This window comes from Nilaparvata lugens, chromosome 8, assembly GCF_014356525.2.
Source record: "Nilaparvata lugens isolate BPH chromosome 8, ASM1435652v1, whole genome shotgun sequence".
Lineage (NCBI taxonomy): Eukaryota > Metazoa > Arthropoda > Insecta > Hemiptera > Delphacidae > Nilaparvata > Nilaparvata lugens.
The window spans coordinates 33,377,963-33,397,604 of record NC_052511.1 but is presented as its reverse complement, the minus strand read 5'-3'; the positions used below and the strand labels follow the sequence as shown (position 1 = coordinate 33,397,604).

General features: G+C 32.9%; 1 protein-coding gene across 2 annotated transcripts in view; it reads right to left on the bottom strand.

Moving 5' to 3' along the window:
- Nucleotides 1–19,642, bottom strand: part of LOC111058971 (neurexin-4) — a 47,587-nt gene that overhangs the window by 23,442 nt on the left and 4,503 nt on the right. The window contains exons 2-12 of one of the 2 annotated variants that reach the window (XM_039434580.1): nt 18,048–18,143; nt 11,767–11,963; nt 8,493–8,634; nt 7,681–7,884; nt 6,813–6,979; nt 5,400–5,585; nt 4,586–4,747; nt 3,660–3,876; nt 2,092–2,186; nt 1,640–1,799; nt 1,086–1,211 (exon numbers count right to left, since the gene is read on the bottom strand). In XM_039434580.1, the coding sequence (XP_039290514.1) occupies nt 1,086–1,211; nt 1,640–1,799; nt 2,092–2,186; nt 3,660–3,876; nt 4,586–4,747; nt 5,400–5,585; nt 6,813–6,979; nt 7,681–7,884; nt 8,493–8,634; nt 11,767–11,963; nt 18,048–18,143 (1,752 nt within the window). Of the gene's footprint in view, nt 1–1,085; nt 1,212–1,639; nt 1,800–2,091; nt 2,187–3,659; nt 3,877–4,585; nt 4,748–5,399; nt 5,586–6,812; nt 6,980–7,680; nt 7,885–8,492; nt 8,635–9,935; nt 10,133–11,766; nt 11,964–18,047; nt 18,144–19,642 lie in introns of both variants that reach the window. The other variant, XM_039434581.1, reaches the window with a different exon arrangement.

The window sequence follows — 19,642 nt, the reverse complement described above, 5'->3', positions numbered from 1 at the left end:
AATTATTTATTATATTTACTATTTGGTATCATTCATGTTCATTGTCATTATTATTTTATTCTCATTATTTTCAGTTTATAATATCTCATGTGTGTACGCTAAGCGAATTCCCTATTTTATTTTCAATTGTGAGATATGCTCCTGTTTGCAGACAAAGTTCACTCTTTAGCAAACAGTATTGTATTCTTTGACTGTACACTAAGCATTTTTGTTGAATTCAATATTTGATTATTGTTATTCTGTAATGTACTTGTCATAGAATAAAGATTTATTTATTTATAACTCTCCATGAAAGAAAACTAAAAAAACATGGAGGTAGAGGGATAATTCGGAGAACACCTTTCCGAGAGAGGATATAATAATAATTAAAAATATAACTTGACAGAAAACATTATTACATTTATAATAACACAGAATTGAAATGAAATATTTATTGTATTAAAGCAGCATGAATTGAAATAGCTGGCTGGCATCTTATCTTATCGATATTACTGCTCGCTATCTATCAATTTGAGCTATGCCAGCCCGCTTATGAAATGTGTTGTCACATTATTCATTTTTTTATGTTTTCAACCAACTCGAAAAATCTCCCGGTCAATATCTCCCAAACCGTGAGTTTGACGGGAAAATGTTATTGAACCAAAAGTGCTTATAATCCAATTCTACATCATAATCAGTAATAAAAATTGCTTGATCCCTCCTCCCTACGCCGTGGGGGTGTAAGTTGTGCCAACTGGTGCTCTGTAGGTGACAAGTAGTCAGGGTGACACCTTGACATCCAGCGTGCAAGGTGTCATGTTGATGTGAGCCATCCCCGTCTACTTGTCTCCTTTCTAAGGAGGTGACAACTAGTCGTGGGGACACCCTGACGCGAGGGTGCGAGGTGTCAAGTTGTCGTTTACGGTCATGACTAGTTGACACCTTTGGTCCAGTAGGTGTCAAGTAGTCGGGGGGACAACTTGACGGCAATGGTATATTTTTACGAGGGTACAAGTAGTCGCCTATGGCCAAAATGACCAGGTCAGGTAGTCGGGGTGACACCTAGACGGCGACCCCTTGCAGATGGCTGAACAATGAAAACTTACCATAATATTCGCATGTTACTGGGAAAGGGCTCAAAGGTCCGCTGCCGTCAACATCGATTTGAATCTCTGACCTTTGTCCAACGGAGTTCACATTCTTGTAGGCTTCACAAGACAGGGGGTTCAGGGCTGAAAACGTAAATTTGAATGAGAATTCATTTCACAATATCATTTCTAACATGCAATCATGCATCAATTTAATTTTTATTGTATTCAACCTTAACATTCGGAGTAGAGAAAGTTGTTGGCTAAATGTATGTTGGAATGTTGTATCATTTACAATGTAAGATTCCGAGTACAGTGATAAAAAGTCGCGCGCGCCACTCAAACCTCAAGTGTTATCATCGGGTTGTATGCCTTTTCGAACGCTCTGTTTCTCCAATAAATTCTACATTATAATACTTCATCACCAATTAAAATATTGATATTCCTACAGAACTTGTTCAACAGTATTAAATTTAAAGAAGCTAATAACTCAAGAATACCTGGAGTCTACGATTATGCTGTAATCTATATCGTATTGTTACTAAAGCAGAGCAAAGATGCAAGTTACTTACAGACATGACAAACAGCTCCTGTGTATCCTGTATTGCCGCAGTCACAGAAGAACTCGGCAGAGCTTTGACGACATGTGCCGCCATGTTTGCAAGGATTCGGGTTGCATTTGTCCACCATGTGACAAGAGTCGAATACAACCTCTCCCGCGCAGCAATATTCCTGAAAACATTTCAATAGCTGACAATGCAGTACACTTGAACACGGAATACAAATTATTCTATCTATGAGAAAGTATAATTATTTGAATATTCTATTAAACGAGCTGAACTGGTGAAACGATAATTTTGCATTGGTTGCTTCGGCTCTAATACTGACTGCACAGGAAAAATAAACTCATTTCCATTAAATGGTACTAATTTAGAGTTCCCCATTAGCATAACCTCAAGATAATTGGCAAAGATATTTTGTAACTAATTCAATAATTCCCAACTTCAGTAAAATAATTACTTACAACATCCACCTTCCAATCAGTGGGTAGTTTATAATTTCCGTCAATACTGATCATTCGCATGCAGCCTATGAATCCAGGCATTCCATGTTCTCCACCTACAAAAATACATGCAAATAATTAGTTATTTGCGATCATAGTCCCTTGATGAAAAATAATAAATAGCAAAACATATTTGAAAAGTACGAGTATTGAAACTAAATAATGAATTGTGTACATGTAGAAACACAACTTGGAAAGCTTTTTTTGAAAGTTCCGACATCACAGCTAGAATGTAGAATTTATGTTTTACTGCCAATATGATCTATTTAGAATAAAATTTTTACCATGGATCATATACGGTAACCAATAATAAACTATGAGCAAAATATTAATATGAAAAACTGAATATAAAAAAATATGAAAAACTGTAGTAAATTACCAAAATATAAATTTCAATTTCTAAACATTTCCACAAAAATATCTATAAATTAAAATCAATCACTAAATTGATTGAATACTAAATCTTGATTTTAAATTAATTGAATGTATTATCGATTGAGCTATAACCTAGTACTGAATTCGTGATTAGAATATAAACTCAGCAATAATCTACTCGTAATAAATAACATAAAAATCAATAAACTCATTGAAACATCAATTCATTTCTTGACATCTTTAATTGTCACTTATCATCAATGCTTCAAGGCAATAAACGACATTTTTTATTTTATTGCGGATGATGGATGCCCATAAGAGCTTTTTAGCTTGTGCGTAGGTGATGGGAAGTGTGTTGGTGATTTGATGAGATCAAACGTCCATGCCTACCGGCGGGATTCATACCGACGGCGAGGGTAGCGCTAGTAGACTGAGGGGTGCAACGTCTTAGTCAAGGTACCTGGAGTACAATAAAATGTATTCAATTCTAGGTACTTTGGCTAACCTGGCCGGCAAATCATCAACAAGTGGTTTGAATCTAATAAATATTTAAGATAGTTCTATAGTGAGAATCACTCTAAACCGACAGTTAACTAACCATTCATTCAATCAATGGCTTGAAGTGAATCTCACTGTATCAGACTAATACTTGTTTTCCCCATTCCATAATTTCATAATTGTAATTGAATTGTTAGCAAGTGGAGAGTAGAAAGCACCTCCGACCAAATAAGTGGGAAAGGTATCACAATAAACGGCAATATGCATGTCATTAGTGATCTATTTGAGACGGCTATATTGGGCTAGCACCTGTTTTTCCATTAAATAATTCTAACGTTTGTAATAATTGAACTGTTAGCTTCAATTGTTAGCTTTAATGTGTTTCGGATGTACACGTTAAGCCGTCGGTCCCGGCTGCCTAAAAAGCAGTCGTTAGGTCATGTCAGAGACCCTGAAATTGATCAGTTGCGACTTGAAAACTCTGACACCAGACCTGAGCCAACCAGGTCACTCAATATTATTATTATTAGCAAGTGGATCTATTTGAGAAGGTTACATTAACGTGACACATGCTTTTGCATTCCATATTAATAAGGTTTGTGGATATCTATTTGAGATGGTTATAATAGAATAACATTATGATGTTTGTTAGGCACCTCCGATGAGATAGGTGGGCCCAGTATTCATGGTGAGCAGGCGCACCGTCTTCATGGGTCGACCATCGACGTCTATGACAAGTGAGTTGTTGCCCACACTGAGCACACACTGGTGCCACTTGCCGTCGTTGAACTGCTCGTCGTAGTTGTCCAGGATCGCTCGCGGATTCGTCTTCGTCTTCACGTCCACCTTGATTTTACCTTTCTCCAGATAAAGCTGCAAACATCATTGAATCGAATAATGTAACTTGTGAGTGGTGATGAAGAAAATTGATATTGACTCTCCATGTATTCAAAGAAATTTTTTACAAAGAGATAATTGAGGTGTCGAATGAAGAAGAAACTTGTAAAGTTTTTTAACCTTGATTAGTATTCAAAATTAATACGAAAATAAATTGTAATAAGAAAACAGTTAAAGATAACAAAAGATTAAGGAATAACGATATAAATGAACAGGAACAAATTTTCATAGAAATGTAGGTGGAGAGTGAAGAAGAAACATAGCATAGACGGTGGTATGGATCCGCTAGAGAGAATTAATAGCCTAATTGTATCAATTTCACAGATTAATAATGAAGTATGATTTCAAATTCTCTAACTAACAATTGTTTCTGATTTTTTAAAAGCTGTAAAACGAAAGTTAGACGAGAAATAACTGGGAAATTATACTTTCTACTACTCAGTTACACCTGGTGCTATAAGTCACAGAGTCGACAACTAAGTTTGCTCCAATAGTGAAATTTATGTCAACTTCCAATCATCCATAAATATGATTAGATTTAATTATTACAATATTATTAGAATAAATATCAATTTTGGCATCCCAGTACATCTATAAAAGAGTAGTAATATAAATTCCACATAGTGATTTTATTATACAAATATTTCATATCTTTCTATACATAAACATTTTTTAAATCACTTACCTTGACATGTCCATCGTTTGAAAACTTATGAGATACGAGAAGACCATCTTCTTCGTAGGTCCTGAATGCGAATGAAACATTCAAAGATTCCATGCCTTCATAGCCGCCCAATATAGCATGTGATTTGGCTGTTAGAAATGTTACGGGTATGATGGGTGGCTCCTGTAAATATAAAACCAATCATAACATTTATTAACCAAAATCTGAATCAATTGGAGCGATTTGTAAATAATTAAATCAATGTGAATCATATGGAGCATTTTGAACGGTTGTATAATAAATTGGAAAGGTGCCAATTAGTCTGATACATAAATGGAAAATGTAGCAAATAGTACTATGAGTGATCCAATATAGTAAAAATACTAGTATTGTGAGAACGAAGTCAAGAAAGAATAATGGAAATAGCAAACTATTTTAGAACCAGTACTATAACCAATATCGTTCATCTTTACCAAAAAATCGTTCATCATTACCATTCTTTTTTTTTGTAATGATGAACGATATTGGTTATAGTACTGGTTCTAAAATAGTTTGCTATGCCGACGACACATCCATGCTCTCCACAGATTCTGAAATTACAGCTCTGAAAGAAAAGATGTCCAGTTGCCAGGAGGAAGCGAGTTTGTGGTTCAAAGCAAATTATCTGCTTCTTAATAGTACTAAGACGCAAACAATGATTCTAGGATTGAGACAAGTAGATGAGACAAGAGATATAAGAAGTGTTAAGATTCTTGGTATAAATCTGGATCAAAGATTAACCTTTATTTTAGAATAAATATAAACTATCATAAATGAAACCAGTTTTTTCACCTACCGGACAAGTGTAAATAGTATTGACTCGCTGATATTTGCGCATTAGCCAAGTATCTCCAGAGTAATGAGCTTCCTTAACTTTGAAAATCAGGTTTGTTGTATTCATTTGAAGATTCTCCATACATCCGGTGAAATTTTTACGAACGACCAGACCTTCTTGCATATTTGGAACACCTCCTATGTAGAACTGAAATAAAGAATTAATAATTAGAATGGGGAAGAATCTTGAAATGCTTTCAATACTCATAATATCGAATTAATATGTAACGTGCTTGGATAATTCTTGTTGATTTGTTATCTTCTATAATGTCTTCATTTCTTCACTTCTTCTGTATCCCTTCATTATCCACTGAATTCATTCACTTTTGAATTCACTAAACTCTGGCATTAATTTGATAAATAATTGTACCTTTAATTGTAATAAGACCTTCAATTCAATATAATAATGACATCATAAAATATCTAAAAATATTATTTCAACAAATTTGACGTGATATAAGGTAATTAAAGAGCAATATTGCTAATACATACACAAATCGGTATAGTATGGATACGGATATGAATCAATAGTAATTGTCTGAGAATGTCAATTAATATCTTAAAATTTACAATGTTTTTTCCTTCAAAGATATTACTCCATGGAGAATAAATTGAACAAAAAAAAATTTGGAAAATTAGCTAAACAAGAAGATAAAATTATTTTATTCAACAGAGTGAATAAGAATTTCGCTATTTTTGCTCTTATAATGTGTCTGAATATATCTGACAGTCTACTACAACCTAAAACATTACTTTATTTATTTATTTTTAATTTTTACAAAGTAGCACTGATTGGGAGAGAAAAACTAAGGATTCTCCTTGTACCATTTTTCTCCCAAATTTAGATAACATTTTAAAAGTCCGAGTTAGGGTTATGGTTTCACTTTTCTAAAATTTAGTCCATTTCCACTAAAAAAAAACAACGAAAACTAAGAATTTCAAATTTTGATGGTTAAAAACAGATATAAATTATGGTTTTGATATAAATTCAAATTCATGAACTGGTTGTAAACAGCTATTATTCTTCAAGGTTTTTAATAATAACAAAAATAATATTAATTTTAAGTAATGCAAACTTTGAAGTGATGTCCTCAAGCAAATGAATCCAAATGGATCGACCTATCAATTGAATATTTTGAACAGTTAATTATTATCAGGATGTTTTAGTGGACAAACTGATACAATTTTCAGTTCCATCCCTTGATGAATGGGTTATATTTTATTAAAATACATTCTCAGAGCCTCGTTCAAAAGCAAATCAAGATGTTAATACGTACTTATACATCGATTCAACGCTATCAAATTAAACTTGAGAAAATAATATCAAAATTGAGTAAGATTTCATCATGAAGTGAAACGGGAAGTGTCAAATTACCTCTCTGTTTAAATTCAAACGCCGGAATTCGCCCTTGATGCGTCCCTGAATCATAACTCTGTCAACCGAGAAGACAATGTCGTATCTGTTACGAGATATCACAACATCGTGCCACACATTGTCGTCTAATAGACTGCCAACTGACAAACTTGTCATTATCCCAGAACCTGTACATCAAATAGAAATATATTTATAATTGTATTGCTAGAGGATAAGACGATATTGAGATATCACAAATGTGCTAAAATGATCAAATACATCTGAATCTTTTCATAGTTGAATTGAGATGAAAGAATCCGAAGAATAAGAGGGGCTGATTCCTAGTCTTGTTTTCAGAGCTTTTAGATTTTGTTTCCGTTCCCATAACTTAGAAGAAATAATTTTCAAGTAGATAAATGAAGCATTGAAAAATCTTACTGATTAGGCAAGTCACTTCCAAGATAAACAGTTATCTTCGAAGATAGATGTGAACCGCCTCAACCTCTTACTTTACTATGTACAAAAAGCCAATATTGAATAAAATTTTTGAAAAATTATAAAATGGTGAATGGAGAATATAAGCAATGAGTGCTGAAAATTTGAATACATATAAAACTGATTCATAAAATAATTAACCCAATGTATTTTTCATTGAATGTAGAAATTTACATTTTAAAATATATGAAGAAATTTATACATTTGTAATTACAATTTAAAATGTTTTTACATATTACATAAAATGTTGAATAATTTACGATTTCACATACAGTAAACGGAAGTAGACATGTTGCTGTTTGTCAACTAAATACGATTGTAAGTACGAAATTTAAAACAAGATTGATACAATTTTACATGACCTTTTAAAGGAATGACAAAGATTTAAACTTACCAAGGTCTAAATTGAGCAACATACGATTGTCTCTGAGTTGTAAGGCAATAAAGTCTCCCTGGGTGCCCCGGGAATACATGAGAACGCCATCCATCACATTCGTTTTGAAGCGGAAGCGAATCGATTCTCTCAGCGCAGAAATCGGCTCATGTTTTAGATCCCATTTCACCAGAGCTGTACCATTGAAGAACAACGTTTCAGAGACTGAAAAACAAGGCAAATCATGAAATTGTTTACAAGAATATTTTACTGTAGGTTCTTTCAATAAAAAAAAAACACAATACTAGAGTGAACATGTATAATACAGAATTGCTTGATATCCAATTCAGTGATAATGCTAAACACAGAAGTGACAAAGATTAGATTCTGTAGAAGTAATAAGTATGAAATTTTTAATCACGTTACATAAGAAAGAAACAATTTTCAAATCGATAAAATTAATAATATCAAAATTTCAAGACGGTAGTCTTGAAATATTTAAAATACTTTTGAATCTATTACTGTATTGCGATTTTCAGATGATTAATTCATGTAAATAGAAATCAGTATTTCCAAAAATATTTTATAGAAATTTACAGTAGCTCAATTGTTAGAGAAGAAACCTTATTAAAATGCACATCAAGTACCATTTAGGTATTTTGTCACAATGGTTCAGATGTATAAAATCCAATTAATTCAACCAGCGTGAATTCATTGCCATCAGACTACTTACTTTGCGACAGTTATATTTCATTGTTTTGGTGCAACTGGCAGATCAAATCTGCAGTTTTTTATAGTATTTAATAATAGAATTTAAATGCTACAATCCTCACCATATGGACATCCATAGAGTTCGAGTCTCATTGAAATTCTGTCACGCCATCTTGTAGGATTTATCCTAATCCATTGAGCAATTATAGGAACTTCGAAAGTGTTCGTTCTAGTCTCATCCCCATTCACGTTTCCTTTGAACATCTGTCAAGTTCAACAATAAAAATAAATATATGATGTACAGAACACATAAAAACACTGGATAAATATTAAATCTTTGTTCAAATGTAATAACAACTGGAAAAGTGATTAATTTATTTATATTTTACAATTTAACAATAACAGACTTCAAATTAAAAAAATATAAGTGGCAATTGAACCTTACATGATTGTTATATAATTTTATGATTTTTCTAATTAATTCTATTCATTTCGTCACAAAAATCAAAAGGAGGAACAACTGGATGCAATACAAAGGGTCAAAAAAGTAGAAATCCTTGTTGAAAGCCTAACATAATATACTATTTCAAAAGAAAAATTAAGATTCTAATGATAAATTTATATTGCAAAAAGGTTAGGAACAAACTCAAAATTGGTCGGGAATAAACCATAACTTGTTTCAATTTCGGAACAAAAAGATTTAGGCCCGCCGCACAGTGGACCCACGCTAATCCACGAAAAGCAACCCACGCCGTGGGATGTTTTGTAAACCATTGTTAGGCTTCTCCAGACATCTGTGTAATGATAATAATACAAGCAATGAATAATCCACTTGTCAGCTGATTGATTATGAATTATTCTATAGCAATGGTTTACAAAGCATCCCACGGCGTGGGTTGCTTTTCGTGGATTAGCGTGGGTCTACTTTGCGGCGGGCCTTACACTTACTTTATTGGTTCATGCATTTAGGCAGCATAAAAAAGCGTTCAATGGTAAGGTTAAAGAATACAATAGCTGGCGAAAATTGTGAGATTTTTACAGGATCGTACAGTATTAAGAGAAATCTTAGAGAAATCGTGAGATCATAACAATGAATTCATCTGATCCAACAATATTCTCGACAAGAAGCTAAAACTATTTTATTCAACAGAGTGAATAATAATTTTACTATTTTCGCTGTTATAATGTGTCTGAAGACTGTGTATCTGATTTGATTTATTTTATATAAATTCAAATTAATGAACTGGTTGTAAACAGCTATTTAATTCTTCAAGGTTTTTAATAATAACAAAAATAATATTGATTTTATTGTGCTCAGAGAGTTATGTGTTTACCCATAAAATGCATGCAGAATATAACTAGCCTCAAAAATAATTATCACATTCCAGGGAAGTTGAGAGGAGGCTATTGTGATAAGAAAGAGGTTCAATTTGAATAAAAGTACAATGACTTGGACGTAAAAATCTGAAGCATGAAGTAAAACAGAACACTACTTTACTGTGTAACTACTAGTGCTGAAAGCAAGCACTTTGAAGGAGCACCGAGCGAAATATAGTGAACCGTACCTCAGTATCACCATTAGCGTCAATAACACTTCTCCATATTTCTCCGTCGTCCGAATACTGAACAATGTATTCGGTAACAAACTCAAGCGTGCTAGCACGACCCTGTGTAGTGATGCTAGTCACCTCCGTGGTGTCGTGGAGGTTAATAGTGAGAAACTGATAGTACGTGTTCTCGGCTGGTGTCCAAGAGAATTCACCTGAGACAAGCAAACCCTTAACCTTAGATGGCAGTGCCACACACAGAAGCCCGCTTCTTGGGTTACTGAGCAAGAAATGATGGAAACCAATGAGTAATTCAAGGGAAATAGCTCATTTTTGAAAAGTTATTCTAGTTAGGTTGCACCTGAACCGGATTAATATTTTAAACCGGGTTCATCGTTAATCTGATTAGCTTGAGTCAATTTGATCTAGACTTGAAACTGCTAACTTTAATCAGATGATGCAATATAGTTGATCTCAAAGTGACAATAGAACAGTTTATTTTATAGTAGCTGTAGTTACCGTAGTTAATTCCGGTTGGAGAAGCCCAGTAAAGCTAGATATAATTGAAAATATAATTCTTAATGGGATTATTCATACTCGCTCGGCCGGACTGAATGAAAGTAGTCCAATTAAAATTGGATAATATTATTCTATTGTATTTTTAAATTTTATTGAAACTATAACGTGTCAGTCTTAAGAGAATAGACAACTGTACTAACGACTAGATAAGACTGCTGTCAAGTTATAAAAAAAAAATATATATATGGTTATGTTTTAGGAATAATTAACAGTCAATGCAAGCACAACCGCATGATTTATCAATACCTTTCTGAAAATATTCATACATTCAGAATTTTGGGGGAAAATACAACATTGGTTTCCATTGGAAAAGTGATTAGTAAATTATCAAGTTTGACAAAGTTAATTTGTTAGTAGATCTATGTAATACAAGAATGGACAGTAAGAATAATATTTAGATATGATGACAGAGAAGGAAGTAAGACACACACATTATTCAAGAACACTGCATGCAAAAGCATAACAGGAGAGTCACAAATTCTACAGAAGAAAAAATTATTGATAACTGCGTTCAAACAAAAAATAGCAAGGCGAGAACAAATTAACACAAGCAGAAACGTGCAGAAAATGCAGGGTTAAAAATGCCAACTTACCGTTTTCTGAACGTTCAAATTAGACATTAATTAAGTGTAAATATGAATAGTATGCGTTATATTTAAATTATTCTAACACTGAATAATCAGTGTGAATCATCATGAATATTTGTATAAATCTCTCAAAATAATTATTTAGACTACATAATTGATGATTATATGTTTCAGTATTTTGTTCTCCACGCTGATATTTCTTGAAACAAAAAAATACGTGTAAGCTTTGTACCTTTGAAGTCTACTCAAAAGCCTCTGAGAATTTGGAAATAATCTAGGACTTCTTTATTAGGTTTTCATTCCTTAGGGTGTGTGCATTTAGACAGCGGTTAGAGCGGTCTTAGGAGGATATAGTTAAAGATATAGATATCCATATATCTATACCCTTCCAAGACCGCTGGAACTCTGAACACATGGCAGCTTTCTGTTTGTACACTCCGTTCATATTTAAAAGCATTAATTTAGCCTACCATCTTGAAGAAATTTCACTATTAATTTTTTATTTTTTTTTAAATAAATGGACATGATTACTTCAAACATCACAACATTTGATTAGATAGAAGTTGTTACACTTGGTTACTTACAAAATTGGTTGTTAGTTAGCAATGCAATTGGTTAGCAACGATCCCCAGTGTGTCCCTCGGATGCAACATTGCGAAAAAACAATTTGCTCAATTTCCCACCTTGATATTGCCGTCAGACTCTTTGTAATCGGCGAAGTCGCGACCGTTGGCGCCGTAGCTGATGGAATACTCCATGACATACTCATTGGAGTGCCGGCGCCCCTGCATCGAAATCAGCGAGATCTTCATCTGCTGGCCTAGATCTATGATCAGATACTGAACCAGGTCTGAGTTCCCCGCACTCCATGCATGCAGGCCTACACACCAACAAAGTCTTCTAGTTAAAACACACATGCACAGCGCTAAATCAAATTAAAAAGCAAAAATCAATAAAAATGCAAAACAGGGAAAAACAAAATCTGAAAAACATAAAAAATGGAAAACGAAATGACAAAATACCACCCAATAATACGCATAATAATAAGTTGGTGAATTAGTTTAATAAAATTAAGAAAAACATTCAAGAATTCTAATTGTGTTTTTTTATCATTCAAAGTCAACGTGATTGAGACTTGTTTGTTATGCTTTGTAGGATATGTATAAGGAAAATAATTAAATGAATAACAAAAATAGAAACTAGATTGCAACTAAATAATGCTGCAACAATTGCAATTTGGATTCGAGTTTGTTGGAAGATATGCTTTGTAGGAAATCAATCTTTTTTTATTGAGATGAATCAATAGATGAATAGATTCATTAAAAATTATCTGCATTACTAAATTATATTTAAATTTATAACAGAATGAATGGCGATATTGCTCTGAATATTTATAATCAATGTTCAAAGATGAAAAAATACTTTAAATTGAAACTGAAAATATAAATTTTAATTTATATTCTACAAAAAACACATAACTAGAAAATTTTGATAAGATCTACCAAGCAAACATGATTACGCTTACATTTTGAGGAATACAAAATCTGACAAATGTGCAAGTTTTCTATAGAATGAAAGCAAGGACATGCAGGTAGATCACAATACAAAGCATAGAAGATTCCAAATTCTTTTTCATCAAAACAATCTTTGAAGGTTCACTTAGAATCATCCAGATAGTGAAGACCAAGAAATACAATAATAGAAAAAAAATTCAATTCTAAATAACAGGATTTGAAAAAAATATAAATAACAGGATTTTAAAAACTTGAAAAGAACAAAGAAAGGGAAATACAATAATAACTTGTATATCCATTCCATTGATGTCTCCAACTTCGTCATAAAGTCGAATTAGAGTTGATAGATTACGACCACAAACATTCCAGCAAGGGCATCAATGAATCCTATATATTTCTCAGGAACATTAAAACTCATTTTATAATAATTTGATATACTAGAATTATTTTAAACTAAAGAAAATGAAATCAATAAAAAATAATAAAACATAAAAATGGTAACTCATTACAATAAATGAGTTCAGGAGCGATGTGACATGTTGAAAAACATCAGACTCTCATGCGATGGCTGAGTTCTAGCTGTGATACGAGCTCAAACATTCTCAAGCACATTAATCATCTCTAAAACAAACAATAACTCACTGCTTTCTTCAACTACACAAGAAATATCACTACTGTATTATTGCTATAGAAAATAAGGTTTTAATATTGAATGAAAATATTATTTCAAGATAGTCCAAGTTTAACGGCCAAACAATTTTTTATTTTTGATTGGCAATTACAAATTCATCCAATTTGCATGATACAATTTATCTTATCACACAAGTTGAGCGATTTGTTTGTGCATCTGGAACAGTCTTTAGACTAACAAATTTTAGTAATCAACTACTTGAACTTTTAAATGGTCTACTCTATTTTACAATCATAGAAACAAATTACTTTATAATGTTTGGTAAACTTGACATTCTAGTGGTATGGTCATTTTCCAAATTTCAAGATTTAATTCACGAATACTCTAGTCTTTTCAGATTATTCGATAAAATAAACTCAAGAAGATTTAATTCACAGCACTCTAGTATTTTCAGGTTACCCAATAAAATAAACTAAGTGTTTGATAGGTGGCATTTGATTTTAAGTAAGAGGATACAGATCATCAACAATCAAAATCAATTACTGATATCACCTGACTTGAAAAATAGAATCAATGAGGAACTTAGAGTCTATCGTTTTTAGTTTCTATTACACAAAAATAGCACCTAAGTACTACTACTGCAACTTTCCTTCAAGCAGCTTGATCAAACTCAAGGTCAAAATGTGAATTAATGTGTAATAAGAATATCGTGAGAATACTCTTTAGCCTACATTTAGCCTTAATACCAACATTCATATACTTCTCGTATCAAAATTATAGCATGTACTTGTAGCATTACATACTAGTACCCATCCTGACTGCCAAAGCACAGGCCAATGGTAATTTTGGTTTTCGGATCAACAAAAAGATAGAACAATATTAGAACACGACATAAGATGCTATTTTTATTATTATTGCATTAGTAAGAAAGGGTTAAATTTGACTAAGAATAATAATTAATTACTTGATCAACTTAACTGTGAGGTACACTTGACAAATTACAAACTTCACTTGAAAGACTAGTTTAGACGAGTAGGTCTGAAAAAGTCCTTAACTTACTAGCTTTTTTGACTCAGTAGATCAAGCGTCAATTACTGATAAATTGTAGGCTACTTTTGTACGTATATTTTTAATTCAATATCGCATTTCAACTCAACCTTCCAATGAGTGAACTTATATTACAGTTAAATAAAATGTTAAGTAGGCTATAAGTTTTTAAATTTTATTTGAGCAAAATCAATATTTATACATTTTCAATGTACTTTGTATAACATCCACTATTCTCATTAGTAACTGAGTATGATGTAACTGAATAGCCATCATACTCATTTTAGTAATTGCTTGTTTGAGTTGAAAAAATACTCATTGGAACTGAGTATGATGTAACTGAATAGCCATCATACTCATTTTAGTAATTGCTTGTTTGAGTTGAAAAAATACTCATTGGAACTGAGTATGACATGACTGAATATCCATCAAACTCATACTCATTTTAGTAGGTAATTGCTTGTTTGAGTTAACATACAGTAGAAGTTATTAGCTTCAAGTTCATGGGAGATTACATAATCTATAACTGGAGGCAAGCGAGGAACATATTGTACATAATGAAACAATCACAAAATGTGGTTTCACTTAGTAATTGAGTATTCAAGGAACAAGACAAGCCCTATTAGCAAGGCTAGAACTCGATCAGCGATTGGTTGTTTGGTTGGAGCAGTGCTCCAGATATCAGCCCGTTTCAGGCACTAACTTCTAATTCCTTTTCTTGAGGGGAGGCAAGGGAAACAAACAGATGCCGGGAAATAGGCCCCTTGCATGCAATCGAAAATTTATATCTAGATGCCGTCGTTCGGGAAGAAGACTGCCGGAATTGACAAATATGGTTGAGAAGGAAAGCTGAAAGTGATGAAACCTCGAAACCCACATGCGAGATTCACTTTCAATAAAGCGCCATCAATCGAACATCGTCTGTCTTGATACAAGTACTAGCAACTACTTGAGTGGATGATGTTGAATAACTTCCTTACGAGAGAGAGTCCAAACATCAACTATGAATAAGTTCAATTCTTGGAAATTCTCAACTATATCGTTTTGGTCACTCATATAAGGAAAACTCGTTTATCCAACTCGAATTGGAAGATAAAAAATTGAATTCTAGTGAATGTGACTCAGTGAAATTGAAAAATGATTTTCCAAATAGACGCAACAATGACTAATTATTGTAAATGTAATTAGAAGGAATGTCTTCTTGCCTTTTACCATTTGAATCAATAACTGAGTTATAAATCATAATCAAAGCAACTAGTAAGATATGGATAAAAAGTAAACAGAAACTTAAATTCAATCCAAGCAATCCATTTATTTTTTGGAATAGTACAATCTAACAAGAGATGCAAAGCCCTATTTCATACTCATAATAAAAATATATAATTTCACTAAAAGTATCCTAGTTTTCATAATATATTTGCTTTATTTCATTTATTCATTATTTCTTATGCCACTTCTTTATTATGCTAAAAATTATCCCACAAAATTTTCAATATATTCTATGAAAATCTACACATCACCAGATCCCAAGTATCCCAAGCTATATAGATTAAAATAATACATTTATTTTGATAATATTTAAAGAGTTGAATTGAAGTGTATCACTAAAACTGAGAAAATCTTGACGATGCCTTTCATGAAAAATAGTAGTGAATCTGAATAACGCCACTAATTATTATTTATGATCTAATCCAATAAAAGAATCCAAAAGTTCAACTGACTTGCATTACATCAATATTTTTCCATTTTGATGAACAAGTTCAATGAAACCTGCAAGGTACGATGATCGAGTCAAATCTTTGTAAATATATTTATTTGCCCCATACAGTCACAGTCATTATGAAATTAACAGATAAAATCTAAACAGATCGATGATCATAACAGAATAATAAAGTCCATTGACTTGATTCAACGAATTTTCCCTTTTTTATACAATGTTCAAGGTTTGTCAGGTTTAGCACTAAAAGTCCTCCCATAATCAAGGTCGGTATCCGAAATTGATTGCAACTTGTTAGTGAGTTCGTCAACATCCAATAACTGAAACTTTTCAACTGAACTGAGACCAGCATACTGCTCGGGAGTCACATTGACAGCAACAGCTGCACAATGATCATCATCGATGAGGATCTCCTCGAACACCCAATCGCTCTGTTCAACACCCTTCACAAAAACTTTCGTTCCCGTGATAAATTTCTGTCTACTCGGCACTTTCTCATCCAGTTTGAAAACAATGTCTCTCAAACTGACCGTCACTCCGACACCGATTGCTTTCACGTAGCTTTCTTTCAAGCACCAGAAACGATAAAAGAATTCCCACTGTTTCCGTTCAGTCGGTTGGGACTTGATCACCGACCACTCATTTTCAGCTAGTTGTCGATCCATCACTCGAAAAAACTCACTCGTTGATTTACCGCCAGTGTACTCAACTCGCATTACATCCACACCGATTTTTGGCGCCGATTCACCACCTATTTCTCCCGCCAAAACTGCGAACTGTCCTTGGTGGGAAACGTTGAACTGTAAACGCTCATCACTGAAATTCGGTTTATTGTTTGAGTCTCTACTGATTTGCACTCGACCCCAGTCTAACCCACTATGATCCACAATGAATTTTCGCATCAGAAGTCTCCCAGCCATTGCTGATTTCGCATCTTTTCTGAACACGAACTTCCCTATTCTCTCTTTTTCCTCTCTTTGAATGCCAGATGCCAAGCGCGCCCAATCGAACTCTGAGGGTGACCAGTCACCACAGTTGAACACCCAGCGCACACTCTTTGCTCTACTTATAACGCCTGCCATCATTGTTCTTAGACTCTCTGTCTTTTCTCAACAGATTTTAGCTCATTTGGCAACCTGGACAGAGAGAAAGAAGAGATTCAGATAGTGGAAGATAAGAAGAGGAGACTTGGTGATGAGAAATTGAAAGATGAAACTTGGAAGAAGGTGGAAAATAAGGACGGAGATAAGTGATGATTATTTTAGGATTTATCGCTTGGAAATTTAGAAGATGAAACTTGAAAAGGTGAAAGATGAGAAGGAAATAGTATAGTGATGAAAATTGATTTTATAATCTATCGTTCAAAGGTATCTTGAATCAGAATTTCAAGAGAGATTGTCTCGAGATTGAATTGTTCATTCATTATTTTGCAAAACAATATAGTTTTAGCCATGCTGAGCTAGTCCACGTGAGGCAGAAGTGATAGAATAGTGCTCAATGGCATAAATGTATCCGAGTAGACAGGCCTTGATTGTTTAATGTAAACGTTTTCGAAATGTCTCGTTGTTTTACAATTGACGAGTTGAGCGCTATGTCAGCCTAGCATTCATACAGTTTTTCACACCAGCAGTTGAAAACCTCAAATATTTCATTTAAAAAAAAATTGAAATTGTTTTTCCTTGTAAACCTTGTAATTTCAGGGTTCAATCGTTAACTTTATTAGAAACTCATATACAAAGAGTAGTAATTATTGAGATGAAAATAAGCGGCACACACACTGAACAAGATTTAGAAAATATGGCTTGATAATTGAAACACGCAAAGCGTTTCCCTAAGAGACAAGTTAGCTGCGTGTTGAGATAACCAACAATGCCACCTACCTTTAATACTTATTGAATAACATGAGCGGATTGGATGAGTTTATTTGATCAATTTGAGAAGCCAAAAAATTCATCATATTAGGCCAACAGTAACAAATCAATTATAAAATATTTCCCGAATTTCTGAATAATCCTGAAAGTCTTCTAATGAAATAATTTCTTGCTGTTAACTTACCATTGAGACGAGCATTTTCAGGACCTCGATCTCTTAATGAAGATGTAGCTTTTATCTGGGCATTATTCAGAAGCGGTTGGTTGCAATCGTAGAAATCTGAAAACAGGGATATTCTCATTGAAAAGAACGTTTATAAGTGCAAATACTACATTTTCAGTCATGCAGTTTCTAAATTAATAATTCATAATAAGTTATATACGAATAAGACTATCATGCTCATAATTTGAAATACTGACAGGTCGATGAACTTCATTTCATGGATGCTCTATTGCTATTCTATTGCAATCGAATATGGAATGAAATAACTTATTGAATCGGAAAAAACAAAATTCTTAGTCCTTTTTTGTTCTTCTATTTAGGCTACAGAATTTCAAATGAATGAATAATAAAACTAAATAAAAGAATCTTGTTATACAGATTTAAATAATTCTAATTGATTTGAATTTCAATAATGCAAAAGAAAAAAGTAAAAATAATAGATTATGTGGAGGAATACAGGATAAGAAACAACATGAATATGAAAACAAAACTTAACATCAAGTTAATATTCTCAGTATCAAGCCCATCTCTGTTCAAAATAGAAAATTGAAGCTCTCTCACTGTAATTCAGTGATTAGAATCATTGCACTCGGAGAGAATATCATAAATACCAATTGAATAGCTCTAATAAAATAGTATTGGATTACAGTTTGAGCATTTGAAAATAATAAAGAGGAAGTATTACTAATGGATCTTCATCCGGTCGACGGTCTCTGAATCGTAACTCAGAGACCAGACAATCATTATTTCACCCTTTCTTCCTTTCATCATTTATCAGGGTGTTCAAAAACTATGCCTCTCTACATCAGAAATACAACTGCATAAAGAAATTGCTGGATTAGCTAAATTATATGATTAACTAAAATTATGTGGGGTATTCAATATCGATAGTTATGCTTAGAATAATTGAGTTTTGTGATTAAGTTTTTAAAATAGTTTAGTTCAAATCTAGCATTGCACTATATCAATTCCATTTTTGAACCAAAGCTTTGCAGTATTTTTTAATCTTCGATAAAGATTTACAGGAACAAAGACCACTTGTGACAATTGGTTGGATTCGTTGAAACATTTTGATTTTGGAAGGGGATTTTTTCACGTTATAAATTAATCATAAAATATTCAAGAGTATTATTCCGACTTGAGCCTCTTTCCAAAATATTATTTCAAATGGATCATAAGAAAATAAAACGTGATGTTCATACTACAAGGAAATCATCATGAATATTCAAGGATACCTAATAATGTCAGTTTACAATGAATTTACACAGCCGTAATTGAAAGCCTTTTTCTGTTTTTGCAGTGATGATGCTCACATGAGGATAAGTAATAGGATTGATGATGATGATGATAAAGAGATTTTTTTCGTAATTTTTTAGGAGGGTTCCGAACCTCCCAGAAGTGATTGACTGCTTCATCAAACAGTCCTTGAAGTGGGGAATTTAGTACAGACTAAATATTTTACCATGTTCATTTTAAACTGACACAAAATTTAATTAAAACAATTTAAAAATTTAAACATTAAACATTATTTTAATTTCAAATTTAAATTATTTGAA